The sequence below is a fragment of the Sorex araneus genome, chromosome X, assembly GCF_027595985.1.
Source record: "Sorex araneus isolate mSorAra2 chromosome X, mSorAra2.pri, whole genome shotgun sequence".
Lineage (NCBI taxonomy): Eukaryota > Metazoa > Chordata > Mammalia > Eulipotyphla > Soricidae > Sorex > Sorex araneus.
The window spans coordinates 311,516,628-311,535,826 of NC_073313.1; the positions used below are offsets into that span (position 1 = coordinate 311,516,628).

General features: G+C 41.6%; 1 protein-coding gene across 1 annotated transcript in view; it reads left to right on the plus strand.

Moving 5' to 3' along the window:
- MRPS9 (mitochondrial ribosomal protein S9) overlaps positions 1 to 18,784 on the plus strand; it is a 62,243-nt gene extending 43,459 nt beyond the window's left edge. Inside the window, exons 6-11 of the mRNA XM_004617922.2 lie at positions 6,515 to 6,600; positions 7,884 to 7,959; positions 10,578 to 10,746; positions 11,663 to 11,771; positions 15,162 to 15,331; positions 18,526 to 18,784. Coding sequence (XP_004617979.2) covers positions 6,515 to 6,600; positions 7,884 to 7,959; positions 10,578 to 10,746; positions 11,663 to 11,771; positions 15,162 to 15,331; positions 18,526 to 18,617 — 702 coding nt within the window. The 3' untranslated portion in view covers positions 18,618 to 18,784. The remainder of the gene's footprint in view (positions 1 to 6,514; positions 6,601 to 7,883; positions 7,960 to 10,577; positions 10,747 to 11,662; positions 11,772 to 15,161; positions 15,332 to 18,525) is intronic.
- Positions 18,785 to 19,199: the final 415 nt, after the last annotated feature.

Consider the following 19,199-nt stretch of genomic DNA (forward strand, 5'->3'; position numbering starts at 1 on the left):
ACATCCCATGAGGCTGACACCCAAGAGTAGTAAATACAAGGGTCAGGATGATTGCCCCATAGTTAGAAGCCTGTTTCATGAGCAGAGGGGAGAAGGCAGATGGAATAGAGAAGGGATCACTAAGAAAATGATGGCTGGAGGAATCAGTCGGGATGGGAGATGTGTGCCAAAAGTAGATAAGAGAACAAACATGGTGACCTCTCAGTGTCTATGTTGTAAGCCATGATGCCCCAAAGTAGAGAGAGAGTATGGGAAATATTGTCTTCTATGGAGGTAGGGGGAGGGTGGGAAAAGGGGGGCTATACCAGGGATATTGGTGGTGGGGAATGTGCACTGGTGGAGGGATGGGTGTTTGATCATTGTGAGATTATAACCCAAACATGAAAGTTTGTAGCTATCTGATGGTGATTCAGTAAAATTTCTTTTTTTGATTCAGTAAAATTTTTAAAAATAAATAAATTAATTAAATTAAAATGAGGTTAATCTGGTATGCGGGAACCCCTGATGGAGATCTCCAAGCCTGCTTAGATCCGAACTGGGCCTCCTCCCCTCAGCTCCTCGGTTTCCCGGTAGCTTGGCAGTCACAAGATGCCCCCAGCACCATGTACTCTCAAAATGGCCAAGACCCAGAGACTATAATCTCAAGCTCCCAGAAGAGAGCAACACAGAATGTCCTGGAGCATGACTTCTTATGCTCTAGCCCACTTACATACCAAAAGCAGCACACATTTTTTTGGTTTTAACATACTTGCTTGTATTCTCTTATATACTGGCTTAAATGGCTCCAGAATGAAATACAACACTTCCTTCACACACTTCCCTCTTATTGTGGTGGGAAGGTGCTCAGTGTTTGGGTTGGTGTTTGAATATTATCTGTAATAAACTTTTGTGAACTATGTTATGAAAGTAAAATATATAAAAATTGCAAAAAAATATTTTTAAATGGAGTTAAGGGACTGGAGCAGTAGTACAGTGGGTAGAAAGCTTGCATTGCACACGGCCAACCTGAATTCGAAACCTGGTCTCCACCCCCTCCCCCTGTTGTTTGCAGATCATGGGTAGGGCCCGCACATCTCCTTAGCACCACTTGAGAGCCCAAATATAGGAATATAAAGGAATAAGCACCAACTCAGCTTAATTCCCTCTTTGATTTAATTGGCACTACTTTGAAACAGCATAACTGTGTTGGGGTTTTACGTTGGCAGTACCAGGAATCAACCCAGGGCCTCACGTGTGTGAAGTAAGTGCCATGGGCATAATCTCAGCCTTCATCATGGGTAATTATTGTTATAACATAGGTGGACTTTAAATTTGAGTAGTAGAAGTATGTGGTATTGGAGTTACTGGTACTTGTATATCATTTCTACTAGTTGTGTGCTTTTCTGGATGACTTATATGAGATCATTTCCTTTTTACCTTGAATAGAGAAGTACATGGCATATAATATTCATAGCCTATCCACTCAACTATATTCCTTGATATTAGCAAAGTATCACAAAGTATCACAGAACTTAAATACTGAGAACATGATAAATAAATATCTCTCTCTCTCACACACACACACACACAGAAACACACAACACTTGATTTTGTATATATCAGGAGCCAACAACATCAAGAAGATTGTTATTTAGGAAATTGCTCTCTGTGATTAAAATATTATATATATATTTTAAATCAGTTGCTTTTCTCTTATTAGTATTTAAGATAATTGCTATTAGTTTGTTAGTATAAATTTTGTGTATCAAAATACAGTTAACTTTCCTAATGTCATTTTCCTAAGAACTATTATTTATTTGCCCTTCCTCAGATTAGAATTTCTACATGATTAATATAACCAAAATAGGTTCTTAGAAGGATACTAAAAATCATAATAAGCTTCTGTTTTTGAAAGGGTTTAGTTTAAGTCTTTTTTTTCCACTGCAAACTGAGCATCTGGTATTTTCAAATTAGGCACCTTCTAAATTTGACTCATACATTATGGAAATCTGATGACATGAGGGGTGGATAGGCTTGCTTTGATTTTATGAAATATTAATCATAGCTGTGATTAATGATTCAGCATTTCACATCTGGGTTATTCCTGTCATATTTGAAAATTATACTATTAAATACAGTATATAAACTTAGTGTGGATGGGGTCAGACTAATTCTCTAGTGTCCCTTAAAAATTAAGTGGAAACTTAACAATGTACCAGAAGCTACCAGTGATAATCTGTGGATGTTGACAGTTCCTGGCATATTTTATACCCTCAAGGATTTTTTTGATGTAAATTAGTCCACATCTCTTCAGGGATTTGAAGCAATAGAATGTCCTTTCCAGAGAAGTGTTGTCTAACTAACCCAGATAGAATCTTAAGAGTGATGTGTGTGTGTGTGTGTGTGCGCGTGTGTGTATGTGTGTAGAAGAAAAAGAATAAATAGAAATGGTGAAACAATAAAGTGGTTTTGATTGACTTTTGAATGCTATAACTCATCCCTGCTAACATTTTTTTATCATTACTATAAGTCAAGCATGTGCTAAATACTTCTGAAATATTTTCCTATTTAAGGAAGTGTCAATGAGCATTCTACAATTTGATGGATTATAACAACCTAAAGTCAATGAATAGATTTGACTGTTTAAAATTTGTTTGTACTTTCCATGGCTGTTTTTCTCCTATTCTATACTTTTTTTTTTTGCACCAGTTATAAATTATTATGGAGCTAAATAATGACCGTGGACAGTAATAACACATTCAAAGAAAAAAATGGGCTTTTAGATACTTTCAGGGCTCGGGACGATGACTCAGTGGGAGAATGGGGGCCTTGCTTTCAGGGAATCCAGTTGCAATTCCCAGTCTCGACAAAAAAACAAACAAGCAAACAAAAAATTGCTCAAACATCACTAGAAAATAATGACGTATTTAGCAGCCCAAACTTTGATTTGAAACTCACCTATGAAGCAATATTCTAGTTGTCTTGATTATAGCAGGAACCATTAGAGGCAGAGGAAGGGTGTCTGATAACTATTGCTGGTGTTCTCTTAGATCAATATTTTCTCAGCTACGTTTGAACCCCGAAGCACCTCTGACTTAGGCAATGTCAGACTCTCAAAACCAGGGCAGCCCAGGAAGAGACAGCTGCCATTCCTGTCCCTGAGCCCATGGGCAGCAGCTGAGTGGGCTTCCAGGGGCTCCCAGAAGCTGGGGCTGGTGCAATGAGATGTTTGAGATGTCTGCACAGTCAGTCTGAGTGTGGGACCTCTTCTACAGGGATTTCTTATGCTACTTTACCTGTTTCCAGCACCAGAAAATTCTCCTCTAGGAAAAGATGTATTTACTGTCTATAATGCTCTATCCAGAAAGCTCCCAACTCACTATCTGAGCTTTTAAAAATCAGCTTAAACAAAAGAATCTCAGAATCGAGCAGCTCACTGCAGGCTGATTTCACAAGGTCCTTCAGATGGGAGCAGGCATTGTTTCTCCACTTGCCCCCTAGGAATCCCAGTGGCCACCATATTCCAAACCCAATGAAAAGCCCAGTGCTCAGGATTAGTGACGGCAAACTCTAGGCCTCATGAGATAGGGGATGGGCCAGTCCTTCTCATCTCCCTGTCCCTCTGGGACCCTGGATGTCATGCACACGAGCTGCCTCCTGACAACTATTTATCTTTCATTACTGTGAGATACAGTTACAGACTTACAAACTTTTGTGATTACGCTTCAGTCAATACTATATTCAAGTACCCATTCCTCCACCAATGCCCATTCTCCACCACCAGTGTTCCCAGTATCCCTCCCACAACCCCTACCTCTTCCCACCTCCTGCCTCTGTGGCAGGCACATTACCTCTTACTCTCTTTAAGTTCATTAATGGCCACGGTCCAGAGACACAAAAGAACCTTGGAACCAAGCAGCTTGCTGCAGAGATTTCTCCAGTCCATAATTATCTAAAATTTTAGATTTCTAGGAATGCACGGCCGCTCTTTCGGCCATGTGACTTCCTATGTTATTCATAGCAGACAGTACAGATAAATTATCTAGCATCTGCCTGTACTGTAGGTTTGAGTGATAGTAGAAAATTTGAAATAATGGTGGTGAGAAGGTGTGATGGTGGTGGGACTGGTCTCGAAATATTGAATGTAATCCGTTATTGTGAACAAGTTTATGAAAATAACAAATATATATATATATTTTAAAAATCAGTTAAAAAAGTATAACCCTAACCACAAAGTATCAAAGGAAGCTGACCTTGGGAGAAGAAAAAGAAGTCTTAAAAAATAAAATGGGGATTAGGGAAGAGAGGAGGAAGACAGAAAGAGAAAATGAGAAGAAGAGAAAAGACGTAACCCCCATAAAACAAAAGAAAGGAATTCCATCTGAAGTTGGGATCCAGGAGATTCCAGAATGGAATCTGCCCGGCCACATGCGGTGTTCCTGCTAAACATGCTTTCTAAGTGTGTTTCTCCTGCGAGTTCTCTTGCCCCCCTTTGCTGTGCCGCCCGGAGCCTGCACTCCCATCCGCACTCCCTGGGCTCAGACACTCCCCTTGGGCAGTGCTGCGCCCATGGACTTGCAGGGCGGTAGCCCTGAGCCCTGGTGTCCTCTTCCATTCTGGCTGTAGCGCCCCATTGGGTTTGCCGAGGTGCTCGCACACCCCTGGGTGTGCGCCCGAGGCCACAGACCGGTGGTGTGGGATTCCGGACTGCAGACCCCTGGGCCCACCTCTGTGTGTGACTTCAAGCTCTTGGATGCCCGCTGGCAAGCAGCCGCTGTAGTTGCTGACCCATCCCCAGAGGAGTCTGCACTTCCTCTGGCCCAGTGTGTCACAGTGCGCAGCTGCAGCCGCGGGCAGGGGCATGCACTGCGGAGTCACTGGGGAGGAGCCACATCTCTGGGCATGGGAGGGATGCCTAGTGTTTCCAGTCCCACTTGCACGGCGACCCCACACGAGAGGGGTTTTCCCGAGAAAGCCTGGGCTGGCCTGGGGTCTGAGAATCATTTCTACACAGTTCTGGGTGCTGATGCCGCTGCGACCCTGCGAATCTGCCTTTAGAATCACCCAATTTGTTTGCGTCTTTTATTGGTGGTATCATCCATACAAAGCCCCGAGTGTGTGTGTGTGTGTGTGTGTGTGTGTGTGTGTGTGTGTGTGTGTGTGTGTGTGTCCGTCCCCTAACTGCTTCCTCTCTTTTAATTTTTCCACGGCTTTCTCTTTCCTCTAAGCTAGCTTTCTAACCCCTTACAGAGCGAAAACAGAGTTACAAAAACACCAGAAACTCAGAATTCAGAGTCTCCCCAGCCACAGGGGGTTCTCTCCCCCCACGGAGAAGTCCTGGCTCATTGAGTGTGATGTCAGCTCCTCTCATGGGCAAAGCGAGAGCCTCCGCTTTCACGTCTCTTCCTTCCCTCCTTCTTCACATCGTTCCTTTCCCCCTCTCTCCCTCCCTGAAAATAGACTCCTGAATGAGATTGCTTGCTGCAGGATGAAGATAATAATAAATGCCAAGCACTGATAAATACAGACACACAGAACATGTCTCTTCTTAGAACAAACTCTGGATCAGCAACATTGAGTATAATATGGCAAGTCTAATCAGCGCCCACAGGAAGTTCCTCCCTAAAATTTGAAATTATAGGACTAATTGAGACTAATGGACATCTCTGTCAGTAACAGGTTGTGTCTTCCAGTATTAACTGTTGATATTGCAAAAATATTGAGAAGGGAAAAAAATGTTACCTATATTACTCCAGCTTATTTGAAAATGTTTATTCATTAGGTGTTAGTGTGGTAGGTTATGTGCAAATTATAAAAATGAATATACATTGGCTGTGAATTCTCAATTAAGTTTGGTAAATAAAAAGAAATTAAAAGAGCATTATTCTACTCGCTGTAACCTCATTTCCTGGAAAAGGTATTTCATTGATAATGTTTATTGCCAGCGTACTGCTTTTCACAAGTTCCAGCAAAATGACAGATTTTTCCTGAGGTAAATAGGTAAATGATATTTACTCACAGACTTTGATAGAAGGTAAATTAATAACAGAAATCAAATAATGAAAATAAATACAGTCCAACAGTCTTAAAGGTAAAAACATATGGCCTTGAGTGTGACATAAATACTAAGTATTGGATAAGTAGCAGAGCTACAATCCCCGCAGCTTTTACTGGTTAATTCTCTGAACTTAAAGAGCACGTTGCCATATCCATCATTTCCCTTCTTGGGAAAATCTTGATCCTGTTTGAGGAACTCTAAGCCACAAAATAGTTTATAGCTTCTTTTTGGTTTTAACAATGTTACTGGGGTTGCATATATTTATAGTTATTTAAAAATTAATATCAAGAATGCTGCAGTACAAGACTTGAAATTCTCAGTCATGACTATAGATTTCTTCAGAAACATTTCACTCATATATTGTACATCTCTGTGATGGTGACTTTTCCAAGTAAGGGATACTTGAAGGACCATCTGAAATAGAAATGCTGTGTACCATCTTTTTTATCTTAAACATACATATTTTATTTGCCATAGGAAGCCTATGGGAAGCTACTAGATTTAGAGAAACATCAGAATCAGCTGCAAGCTAAAGGTCTGTCTCCAGAAAAAGCAAAAAGCATGTAAGTTCTTTTCTTGCATGAAAATGAGTAAAAAAAAAATGAATTTAAAACATGGCACAAATCATTGGAATTTTTTAGGCATACCTAAAGTCTAAAAACATGTTCAGTGTTTCAATACTGAAGTTAGGTGTCAAAGTAGGAGGTGATTGTTTTTGTTGTTCGAGAGGAAGAAAATAAATATTAAGGATATTATGTGTGTTACCTTTGTTGGGAGGTTGGATATTTCAAGATTTGCACTTCCAGTTGGAAAAACATTGCTGGAATTAGATTAGCTTGAATGGCCAGTTTTTTGTTTATTTTTATTTTTGCTTGTTTGAGGCCATACCCAGTATTTTTTTAGGGCTTATTCCTGGCTCTGTGCTCAGGGCACCATACGCAGTGTCAGGAATTGAGCCCAGGCCAGACACATGCAAAACAAATTCCTTTGCCCTTGTACTGTCTGTCTCTCCAGCCCCTCAATTACCAGTTTTAAATTTTCGTCATCCTCCTAATCTCAGGCAAAGGTCCTAGTTCTTGAGCAGACCTTGTTTAAATTGCAAATAATATCCCTAGTCTTCTACTTGGAATTTTTTCCATTAACAGGTTAATTTTCTGTCCATAGAATCTCCTCTGGAGTAAATTAGCAAATATTGCTCCTAGTCTTCAGCTTGTAATTTTTCCATCAACAGGTTAATTTTCTGTCCGTAGCATCTCCCCTGGAGTAAATTTGGGGGCCATACCCTGTGGTGCTCAGAACTTCCTCCTGGATCTGCACTCAGGGATCACTCTTGACAGGGTTCAAGGGACTAGACTGGGTGCTAGGGATCGAACTAGGGTTGACCATGTGCAAGTCAAGTGCCTTAACCCTTGTATTCTCTTTCCACCTTCTTTTTTTTTTTCTCTTCAGTTTTGTTAGCTTGTTTGTTTTTTGTTTGGGGGGACATCCAGTGGTGCTCAGAGCTTACTCCTGGCTCTGCATGCATAAATCTCTCCTGGTGGGCTCCTGAGACCATTTGCCCTACCTGCTGTACTATTTTGTGGCCCGAAATCTGGTGGCTTTTACTGTCAAATGATTCTCACAGTGGCATGTCTAACCTTTCAAACACAGTATTTTCAAGATTAAGTCCTTTTTGTAAAGTTAATTGAGGAAATTAAATCTGTCTCAAAATGTTTGCTTGGGTGAGATTTTTACAGCTTGAACACAAAACTCAGTGAAGGATTGCTGCTACATGTGGGGTTTTTTTGTGATAGGACTCTGGTTGCATGGCTAATTTTAAAAGAAAATATATGTGATATTTTAACAGAGACCTGATTGGCAGCAGATGGCTGATTAAGGAGGAACTAGAAGAAATGTTAGTGGAAAAACTGTCAGATCAAGATGTGAGTAATTAATCTTTTTAATTTAAGGGGATCTACATCATGAGAACACACACAATGCCGTGTCTAGGGTCCTACAGAGATGGCCCTGAGAGGCAGACACTCCTCAGATGCTCCTCTGTAGAACATGGCAGTGGTTGACTTCTTTCTGCCTTGTGGGGGTCAGCGCCTTATCTGTGGTCAGCAAGGAGACAGATCTAGTCCCCAGACCTCCTGCTGTAAATGCCCGGTGTCCTTTGCTGGTTGTTCTAGGGAAGCGTAGCAAATGCCATTTTTCATCCCCTTCACTAAAGCAGAACGCCAATTTTATAAGCTAATGATAAGTGTAAAGAGCTCTTACAGGTTAAGTAGAAAGGAATAGAGTGCATGGTTTACCTTCATGCAATTTGCTGTTCCCTGGCTTACCTGTGTGTGTGATGCGTCCAACGCCAGAATTTTTCATCTTGGATCACTTGTATTTTCATCAGAAAAAACCTTCTTGAATCTGAATTTTTTGAAATAATGACTACACAGGAAGTACTTTTCTAAAATCCAGACCAAGCTTAGAATTTTCAGGGTGTCAGGATTCTATACTTTAACCAAGCCCCTTTAGGGAAGTAGATACATATAAGGTTTGTGATTCCTGCTTTAGCTCTTAATTAGATTCCATATTCTTATTTTGTTAAATATTATGAAATATATGTGTGTATATATGCATATATATATTATATATATTTCATCAGAGGAAATAGAATGTTTTGTTTCTTTTGTTTTTGGCTTTTTGGGTTACACCCAGTGATGCACAGGGGTTACTCCTGGCTCATGCACTCAGGAATTACTCCTGGCGGTGCTCGGGGGACCATATCGGATGCTGGGAGTCAAACCCGGGTCGGCCGTGTGCAAGGCAAACACCCTACCCGCTGTACTATCACTCCAGCCCCGGAAATAGGATGTTTTAAGGAATCTGAATGTTCTGCAGTTAGATTGTTTTTAAGAGTTGAATGTAGGTAAATTTACAGATTGTCAGGAAGCGCTTTCTCCCTTGGTAATGGCTAGCTCTGTCAAACCTTGCCATCAAGTAGATTTCAAGTCATGTGTTTCATTTGTTCTCTTTCTCACTTAATAAATTGGAGACATGAATGATTTGGAAAAGTTGCCATTTGCTTTACCAAGGCATCATGCATTTGGCAAGTGGTAGATCTGGAGTTTCATGATAGAGCCTTCATGCTAAGTCAGTATTGCTGCTGGATCTAAATGAAAAATTCATTTTTGCTTTGCTGTTGAGCATATCATTTATTAGATTATTTTCTCTATTTTCTTACCATTTTGTATAATACAGTTTTTGTCTTTCTTTTTTTTTTTTAATTTTGAAAATATCACCTAGCTGAGTGTGTAGCTCTGAAGGCAAAACTGTGTTTGTATGCCATAGTCTGCTGTACATTTGGGGAACCCATCTCAGAAGCAGCCCCCCAAATCAGGGCTGGTATCAAGATGAGGGTGTAGTCTGTGTCTTCAACCAAAAACCTGCTTCCTTAGCAAGGCTGTAGCACACCTGTAGTTGGCTCTTTGTAGATTCTGTGGTCACCACTGGATGTGCGACAGACTAGATGCAGTTGAGAACAGAGCACAGGAGCCAGTGAGTGAAGAGGAGTGGAGCTTTGATCAGGCCAAGCACTGTAGGTGCTAAGAATTTCACTCCGACTTAGAAAACTGCTTTCTCGCTCATTTCGCCATCTCATAGAGCAAGCAGCAATTGAAGCAGCTCTTTTTAATTCGATTGGTGAGATCTTTATATATGTTAACTTATTAATGGCAGATTTTCACTGTAAAAGCAGTGGAGACAAGATGATATGATTTTTAAGGTTGACTGGCTATCAGAAGTTGGGTTGACACTTGGTAATAACTAAAGATCTCAAGTATTAGTTGTTTCCTTCTGCATAAACACTTTAGAATGATTATTCTGGCTTCTAATTTTAAGGGGTTAATACCAAGTTGTTTACTTTCTAATCACATGTTCAAGAACTATTAAAAAAATGCACAGAGTAGCAAGGATAATTTATTTCAAGAGGTTGCCCTTTAAGTCAAGTATCTCTTGAATTTTTAAATAGCTTGATTGTTCAGTTTTAAAGGAAATCATAAACATTAAAGTAACACAGCTTGAACAGCTAAAGATATATTTGTCAAATGTATTATGAAATATAATTTAAGAGGTACATTTACTCAAAATCAAACTCTTCCCATTTTACTGTACATAACTTAGTCAAAATTATTTATGAAGCTCTCCTAGATACACTTCTAATAAAAGAGTAGAAATTATACTTGAAGATCATCGAAATATTCTTGGGGGGAATAAATTTTAAATCTCAATTTCAAGTAATCAAATACAGAGAAACTGATTTTTCTTTGGATGATAAATCTCTTTTGTTTCCTGAAAGATGGAACATGAAGGCATAGGGAAAGTGGTCCATCTGTGTGTGGAGCATCTGCGTGCTGTTTTAAAAGCATCACAAAGGTACAGGAGTGTCATCCTGTCAAAATTCATCAAGAACAGCAACATTCGAAAGATCAAGTATATAAAAATAGAAAAAATTTAGCAAATGCAATTACACTTGCGTCTTCTAATGAATTTTTATTGTCTGCAGTATGCACAGTTCATTCGGCTGCTGGAAAGGTTATTGACATTGCAGTGTGGTGCTGCCGAGGAAGAATTTGTGCAGAGGTTTCGTAGGAGTGTAGCTATTCAATCAAAAAAACAGCTGATTGAACCTGTGCAGTACGACGAGCAAGGAATGGCCTTCAGCACAAGCGAAGGTAATGACATTCCGTGGAGAGAAAATAAATTTAGTGGAGATTGAGAAACTCCAATTATTTTTATTTGCTATTGCTTTCTGATATTCATTTGATATATTTGCTTATATTTGCTACTGCCATGTTGGATTTCCTAATATTAAGTTTGTGTGGAAGTTTCTACCAACTTAACCTCACAGTGTTCCAAGTTAAAAAAAAAAAATCCATACACGATCATCCTGACACCTTATTTTCATCCTTTTGACTGGTGGAAACTATAGACTACTGTAGTAAAAAATTCTTATGTGAAATGAAAATGCTCAGTGACTCTACATGTCATTGCTAAAGCTACAAAATGTGAAAAGCTCAGGCCCTCAACGGACATTTCCTTCATACATATAAAGACATTTGACATGGTACCACTTTTAGGAGTGACCTAGAATATCTAAGATTCTTCAAGATTCGCATCACTCCTTTGTCATTTTCAGCTACTGTCTTAAAAGAAATGTGACCTTTGCTGAGCATAACTTTTTTTTAATCAATTGTAATTTGTTCTTTTTGTTCAGTTTTAGAAATGATGATGATGTATTTTTATTAAAGATGTTATAAATTGGTTGACTTAAAAATGGTATAAATTAATATAAATTGATTTGTTGCTTGTTAAAACTAATTTAAATCTTTGTAGTGTTCTCAAAATGGAACTCAAGATAACATTTACCCTATTATTAAGCCTATTTACCATGTAATAATAGGCTTTATTACATGGCTGATGTTGTATGTTACCTGTTTTATGTTTTACCTGTAACAGTTACAGAACCTGCATGTATAATATGCTATAAATCTTTATTCTGTGGATGGGGGGAAATTTCATTGTAATTGTTTTCTGACTCAAATCTTTGATCTTTAAGATTTTTACTAATAGAAATCTTTTATTTTAAAGGTAAAAGGAAGAGTGCAAAAGCAGAAGCTACTGTTTATAAACATGGAAGTGGAAGAATCTCAGTGAATGGAATTGACTATCTACTTTACTTTCCAGTGACGCAGGACAGGTCAGTTTTGGGACTTTGCTCTTACCTTTTGTTTCTAAAGAAAATATACTTTGTTTTAGAGACATGATCTGTTGCAGTCTTTCTGTGACTCTCTGATTATATTTATCTCAGTGATTATTTCTCACCAGAATAACATCATACTGACAGTAGTGGATACTGTACTTTTTTTTTTTAATATAATTTTCCAGATTTTGTAAAAAGCATAACTCTAGTCACTCATCTGAACCTTCCTCCCCTCTTTATCGATCCTTCTGGAATTTGAAGATTTTATTTTACATCTAGCTTACATTCTAAAATACAGATTATGCCACAATGTTAGAAAAGTACTTTTTTTTTCCTTTCCCCTGTCTTGGAGGTGGGCATGCATAAAACAGAATAATAAAAAAGCTGGCCTTAGTAATTTCCATCATAATTACTGTTATTCAAATAACAGACATTATTTGAAAATGTCTGTTAACACTTCAGGTTTTTTTTTTCCCTATTCAGGAGAAATTAATTATATGTAGTTCAGAAAGCAAGAAAAGAAAGTTGAATTTTTTTATTAAGATAAAATGTTGGGAGCTGAAGTGCCCCACAGCGGGTAGGGCATTTGCCTTGCTCGCCACCGACCCGGGTTCGATTCCCAGCATCCCATATGGTCCCCTGGACACCGCCAGGAGTGGTTCCTGAGTGCAGAGCCAGGAGTAAACCCTGTGTATCGCCAGGTGTGACCCAAAAAGCAAAAATAAAATAATAAATTAAATAAAATCTCAACAGACTTTGAGATTTTAGTTCCTTGTGCTAAATATGCAATTTTTATTTAAATATGGCAATTTAATTTAATATGATTTCTTTCTCCCTCTCCCTTCCTTCTGTTTATGCTGTTTGTTAGTTTTTAAGCTTTGTATCTCACAAAGAAATGGCTGTAATCATAAATAAGTATTCAGAATCAAATTCTCTGAATAGACTCATCCAGGACCTCTTTTTGAGTGGCGGTAAAAAGGCCTCTTATGAGATGGTGATTATTTTTTCTACTAGTCACTATCACTTGCAAGTTTGATCATTTCTGCCTGATTCCTTTTCCCTTTCTTAGTTATCTACCTGAGTGGGTGATAGTGTCAGGATGCAAAGAGTAAAAGTCTCCGAACCCCAATGCTTATGGAGCAGAGAGATAAAGAGGTTTCTTCTAAGAAGATGCACTCTGGACAGAGTGATTGCCTCAGGAAATACTGTGTGTGTGTGTGTGTGTGTGTGAGAGAGAGAGAGAGAGAGAGAGAGAGAGAGAGAGAGAGAGAGAGAGAGAGAGAGAGAGAGAGAGAAAGTGTGTGAGTGTGTCAGGTCATCCTCTCTTCTTTCAGTGTAAGTTCATCTCATTTTGCCCAGAATTCTTTCACAGAAGCTCTTACTTCCTTTAAAAAATGCCGGGGAGACACAAGAGCTTAAGAATTGGGGAGTGTGAGGAGAAGTGGCATTTGATAATAACCTGTCTGTCAGTTTGCTTTCAGGTACTTCTGAAAATGTGGTAGCAGATCTCAGTTATGACTTAATCTCATGATTAAATTATATCTTTAGAACTTACTCATTAATTTTAATTTACTGGGCATTTACCAAGAATTGTCTGTGTACCCAGCTTTTTCTGGGCACTGTGAAGATAACTGCAATTTATGGTATGATTTTTAGCTTCAGGAAGCTACCAGCGTCAGGAAACCCATGTGTTTACATCAGCTTTCAGTACTTGGGATTGCGCAGACGCGCTGGCCATGACTGCCTTATGAGCAGCTCGGAGCTTAGACTCTGCTGAAACCAAGGCACCAAGAATCAGGTGATCCTGATTCCAGTTCTGTTTCCTGGCTGTGGGACCTTGTAAGATACTTACGGGTCACTTCCCTATTCTAGAGGAGAAAGTTGAAATTGGTGAACTCTGTAAGATGCTTATGTCAAATTAGTTCAACTCTTATTCATCGTTCTGGTTCTTTCTGTCAGACTGTTGTTGACACAGTTAGGGCAGGCAAGTGTTTGGAAGTGTAAGCAATGTTGTCTTCCTGATATCGCTAGAAATTCTATGTTCACACAATTACTTAAATGATAGACATTTATTTCTTGTTGTTATTATTGTTGATGTTGGACCATATCCGGTAATGCACAGGGATTACTCCTGGCTTTTAGATCAGGAATCACTCCTGGCAGTACTAGGGACTACGTAGGATGCCAGGAATCCAACCTGTGTTGGCCACATGCAAGGCAAGTACCTTACCTGCTGTACCGTTTCTCCAGCCTGAGATAGAGATTTATTTTTATGTGGCTGATACTTTGGAATGCAAAGATCAGTAGCCTTTCTGATTTGGAAAGTCCTTTCCTTGTCAGTTAGCCAGTAAAGCAGCTCTTAATTGGACACCTGTACTAAAGAATTGCATTCCTCATACAGTATTAACCATATAATAAAGCAGATATGTTGAACATTTTAAGTAATAAGAATATGGAACTATGTATCACAAAGTTACCTGCTACAAATTTGATGTAATAGGAGTAATGTATAACAAAATGAGAAAATTGTTCATTGGTTTCAGAATGCACAACAAAGAATGAAATAAGTCAGATTAGTTTCTTAAAACTCAGGATTCCATCTGATTTCTGTTGCTGAGCTGGTGGGTTCTTGAGAATCGTATGAATGCTTTGCAGACAAAGCTCGAATGCTGAAGAAGTTAGAATTTCTTGTGCAGTTCAAGTAGATGGCTCTGGGTCCCTCCCCAATGTCCCGGCATCTCCTTTTACCTGTATATGATGTCACTTATCCTACCTTTCCGTGCCCAGACTACTATACAATGTCCTAAGTCCTGTCCCTCATCATTGTCTGCTCACCTCCCTTATACAAGGGTCCGGTCTTGTCCCATTGCTGTTCTCTATCCAGTGTTTGCTCTCCTGGTCCAAGTTCTCCAGCTGGCACCCTATCACCATGTCTTCTTGCTGGGACTTGCTACTCTGTCACTGCGCCTCTCTAGGACTGTGCCCAGTGGCTCCCTGTCCCTTCAGCTTTCCTTAGTCTCCAGACACGGCAGTTGCATGTGCGTGTCCTGTGCTCGTCCAGTGGTAGATCAGCAGGGAACAACACTGATGTCCTTGATGTGATTTTCTTGTGCAGAATGGGCAAAGTTGATTCAGTTGTGTGACTCTTTTATAAAGCCATCATTTTTTTTAATCGAAATAAGTTGGTTTATAACATCACATAGATCTAGGCGTATCACCCGAGAAGGCAGTATCTCTGTATACATCATGATTACCACTGAAAATCTAGTTTCTGTCACGGTGCAGCCAACCCCCTTTGCCCAGTTTACCCGTCCCCTTGCCCTCTTGCTAGTAAATAAGACAAAAGGGTGTCTTTGGAGTAAAACATATACTTGTCCTGTGCTTCAGAGAGCAGCTGATGTTTCCCTTTCACTTCCTGGACCGGCTGGGGATGCATGACGTGAGTTGCCGCGTGACGGGCGGCGGGCGGGCGGCACAGGCAGGCGCCATACGCTTGGCCGTGGCCAGAGCCCTGTGCAGCTTCATCTCAGAGGAGGAGGTCGAGTGGATGAGACAAGGTGAGCTGTCGACCAGATGTGACTTAGTCATGGGTTAAAAAAGGGGGGGGGTTGTAGTAATAAAAATAACGGTTTCTCATAAACATTATTCTGACACCACACCTTACTGCCCTCCCTCTCACCTGCCCCCCAACCCATTTGTGCATGTCTGATCCCCCATTATGTTGCCTTTGGCTCTTGGTGCCACACTGTGTGGCCCGTCTCTGGGAGATCTGAGAGGTCACTCTGTGTCTATCCCTCCAGCTTCACTCAGCTCTGCCGCTCTAGGAACAAACTCAGACAGTTGGCAGCAACACGGACAGAGCGAGAGGCTTCTTTGTGTTTATCTGTTACTCTCCTTGTGGTTGCCTGGACCCAAGAAAGTACTTGTGAACTATTGTCACCGTCACTGTCACTGTCATCCCGTTGCTCATCGATTGGTTCGAGCGGGCACCAGTAACGTCTCTCATTGTGAGACTTGTTACTGTTTTTGGCATATAGAATATGCCACGGGTAGCTTGCCAGGCTCTGCCGTGCAGGCTCGATACTCTCGGTAGCTTGCCGGGCTCTCCAAGAGGGGCGGAGGAATGGAACACGGGTCAGCCGCATAAAAGGCGAACGCCCTACCGCTGTGCTATCGCTCCAGCCTGTGAACTATTGTAGTATACACAAACACAGGTGCACACGTGTGTCACGTACAAGGTCTCTAAGAAAGGGCGTGCTGCGGTTTCCTTTAATGTTCTCCAGCCGTGAGAGGAGGCTCCATTTTTGCCCCCTGCCAAGTGAGTGAACAATCACAAGATAAAGCAGCACCCCCAGCGTCGAGAAGCTTCCCGGGGGCCCCCAGACCTCACGCGCTGTCTGGCAAACAAGTACCACGCCAGCTGCGTTCAGCGGTTGAATTGGTGATTCTCGTTTTATCACAGAAATTTGAAGGAAGGATTACGTGATTTAGTGATAATTTGGGTATTTCCAAAATTATTGACTTCCATTTTTTCTTGGTTATGTTTGCTTCAGTTTTCTTTTAGTTTAGTTTCTAGGAATCGCCCCCTTGTGCCCTGGTGGGGGGTCAGGGCTACTCTCAGGAGGTGCTCACAGACAGGCCAGTGCTCAGGCCACCCGCTGCAGTGTTTGGACCTGGCAGTGCTCAGGGGGCAGCAGAGCCGCTTGTGGTGATGCTCGGAGGAGCTGGGAGGGCAGGCAGCAGTGCAGGGGCTCCAACTCCGGGCTTCCCCTGCTAGGCCAGGGCTCTGCCACCGAGTTTTCTTCCTGGCTCCAAAACTTTATTTTCTTTTCACGTTTTACATGGCCTATCACTTGGAGCCCAGAGGGAGTCTAAGTAGTAGGAGAGAACCTGTGCTGTTTGTTCTTAGAGCACTGTGTTAGCACTGGTCCTCGTCGGGGCGGCTCCCATGAGTCTCTGCCCCGACTGTCCGAGGGAAGGAAGCACCATGGGTGCTGATCACTGTCGCCTACACAGGTCACCCCACCCCTTCCAGACCTGCAGCTCCCCTCTGAGTTGGTGAGATGGTCTCTGTGGAGCCCGGTGATGGTCAGGGATCTGGAGCACATGCTTCACGTGCCTGTGTGGCCAGCACTTCAGGCTCCACCTGAGCACTCCCGTGTGCCCCGGCCCCTGTACCCGGCCACTGGGGTTCTGCCAGCACGCTGTGGGTAGGTCAGCAGAACTGTGGTCTTCACTATTGAGTATTGTAAGCCTTCGAAACACCCCTGTGCTTTGAAACAATACAATTTTATTCCTGTCTGCTCATGAAAATACTCAGGTAGACCCTTATTTAACAATTTCTTTTTTTTTTAATGAATCACCATGAGGTACAGTTACAGACTTGCAAACTTTCATGCTTCAGTCATACAATGATCAAGTACCCAACCCTCCACCAGTGCCCATTCTCCACCACCAATGTACCCAGTATCCCGCCCACCACCCCTAGCCCCTACCCCCCACCCACCCCGCCTTTTGCTCTCTCTCTCTCTCCTTTTGGGTGTTGTGGTTTACAATGTAGGTATTGAGTTGCCGTCATGTTCGGTCTGTAGTCTACTTTCAGCTCGCATCTCGCCTCCTGAGCGGGTCCTCGAAGCACCCTTTACTTGGTGTTCCCTTCTCTATCTGAGCTGCCTTTTCCCCCAGTATGTGAGGCCGGCTTCCAAGCCATGGAGCCAACCTCCTGGTGCTCATCTCTACTATTCTTGGGTGTAAGTCTGTTAGTTTAAGCTGTGATGATGCGTATAGGGGAGATATAAAGCAAATAAAACGTATAGTCAGCACTAAAATGTAAACAGGTCTCACCTGCATTTTGTCTAAGACACTGTAGTTTTACTCGTGACCTTTAAGCATAAGTAAGTACAAAAGGTATGTGGGAAATATTTGTAGCTCGACTTTGTTTACAGCTATTAAAAGACCTCTCTCAAAATACCTGAGCCTATGTACAGAGAGAAGTGTTGGTTGGCAGACGAAAAACAATGGAAAACTGTGATCCATTTTCACTTCTGTAAGTGCAATACAGGAGCTGCCATATCCCTGGGATACATGACATAGTGTCTTTACTCACGGTCTTTGCCCACCATCATGGGGCTGCTTCTCTTTGGGCCATTGCTCAAGAGTTACTTTCTCATGGCTGAGACAGTCTACTCCTCATGATGAGGAAAGTGGACATTTCCTGTCAAACTGCCTTTATTCTCCAATAAGTGAAATCTGATAAAACAGCCCTGAAAGTTTTAGTCTGTGACACAAACTATCAAGGGGTATTATTGTCCTCCCAATTAAAAATAAGCTTTTCTCAAATGTGCTCATTACATTTTATATATGCAAGCTTTTGTGTCTAGTACAAATACACAGTTTGTATATCCTGCAGTGTACAATGTGATTTTCTTTTTCTACCCCTTGTACTCATTAATTTTGATCTCTAGTAAGTGTGTTGTTTACCCCCAACTCCCACCCAAGAGCAGCTTTGGTTTCAGTTGGACAAGTTTAAAAATAATAATAAAGCATCATGGTTAGCATTGGATGAAGAAAGCAGACTCGAACAACACAGGTGGTGTTGGTCTCGCAGGGGGGTGTCCATTCTGCCGGAGTGCAGACACGGCAGCTATGGAGTCCCAGAGCCTGGTCCCCTGACCACAGTGCCTTGGAGTATCCCCTCTCCAGGCAGCCCGTCCTTCCCTGCTTCCTAAATGTGTCTCTTCTCGTGCCACAGCTGGACTGCTGACTGCTGACCCCCGAGTCCGGGAGCGGAAGAAGCCAGGCCAAGAGGGAGCCCGCAGGAAGTTCACCTGGAAGAAGCGCTAAGCGTCTCTCCACAGCCAACACTGTCCCTGTGCCCGGCATGTGGCAGGCACACAGTGACGTTTGCTGGCCAGTGTGGGATCATCAAACGGGGCTGCAAGATCCTTTTTAAATGTGACTTTGTAAAGATTATCTTAAAAAAAATAATAATAAATCAGTGTTTCACTTTATTTGGTTGCTTTATTTTCCTTTTAACTTTCAGAAGATATTATTAGAAACCTAATGAATAGAATTGTGGCCTGGTTAGAGCTGATGGGACCATCCAGCAAAGTCTAGTCACCCTACAGTCAGGGCCACAGAGGACAGCCCACCCCCGTGGATTGAGTGAGCACCAGTGAGCACAGTGAACAGAATGAGGCTCCTGTGTCCCCAGTGCACAGCGGTCCCATGGCTCTTGTTTGAGACTCTAAACTGGCCTGTCAACCCTGGAGAAGCCCTGTTCACTCTCAAACATGTGTCTCTCACTCCTTCTCTACGTAGATTTCTTAAAAGAAGACTATTTTGCTGCATTGTCTCCTGAAATTGTTATCCATGAAGAAAGGGGCTCAGGCACTTGCCTTGAATGTGGCTGACCCCGGGCCAGTC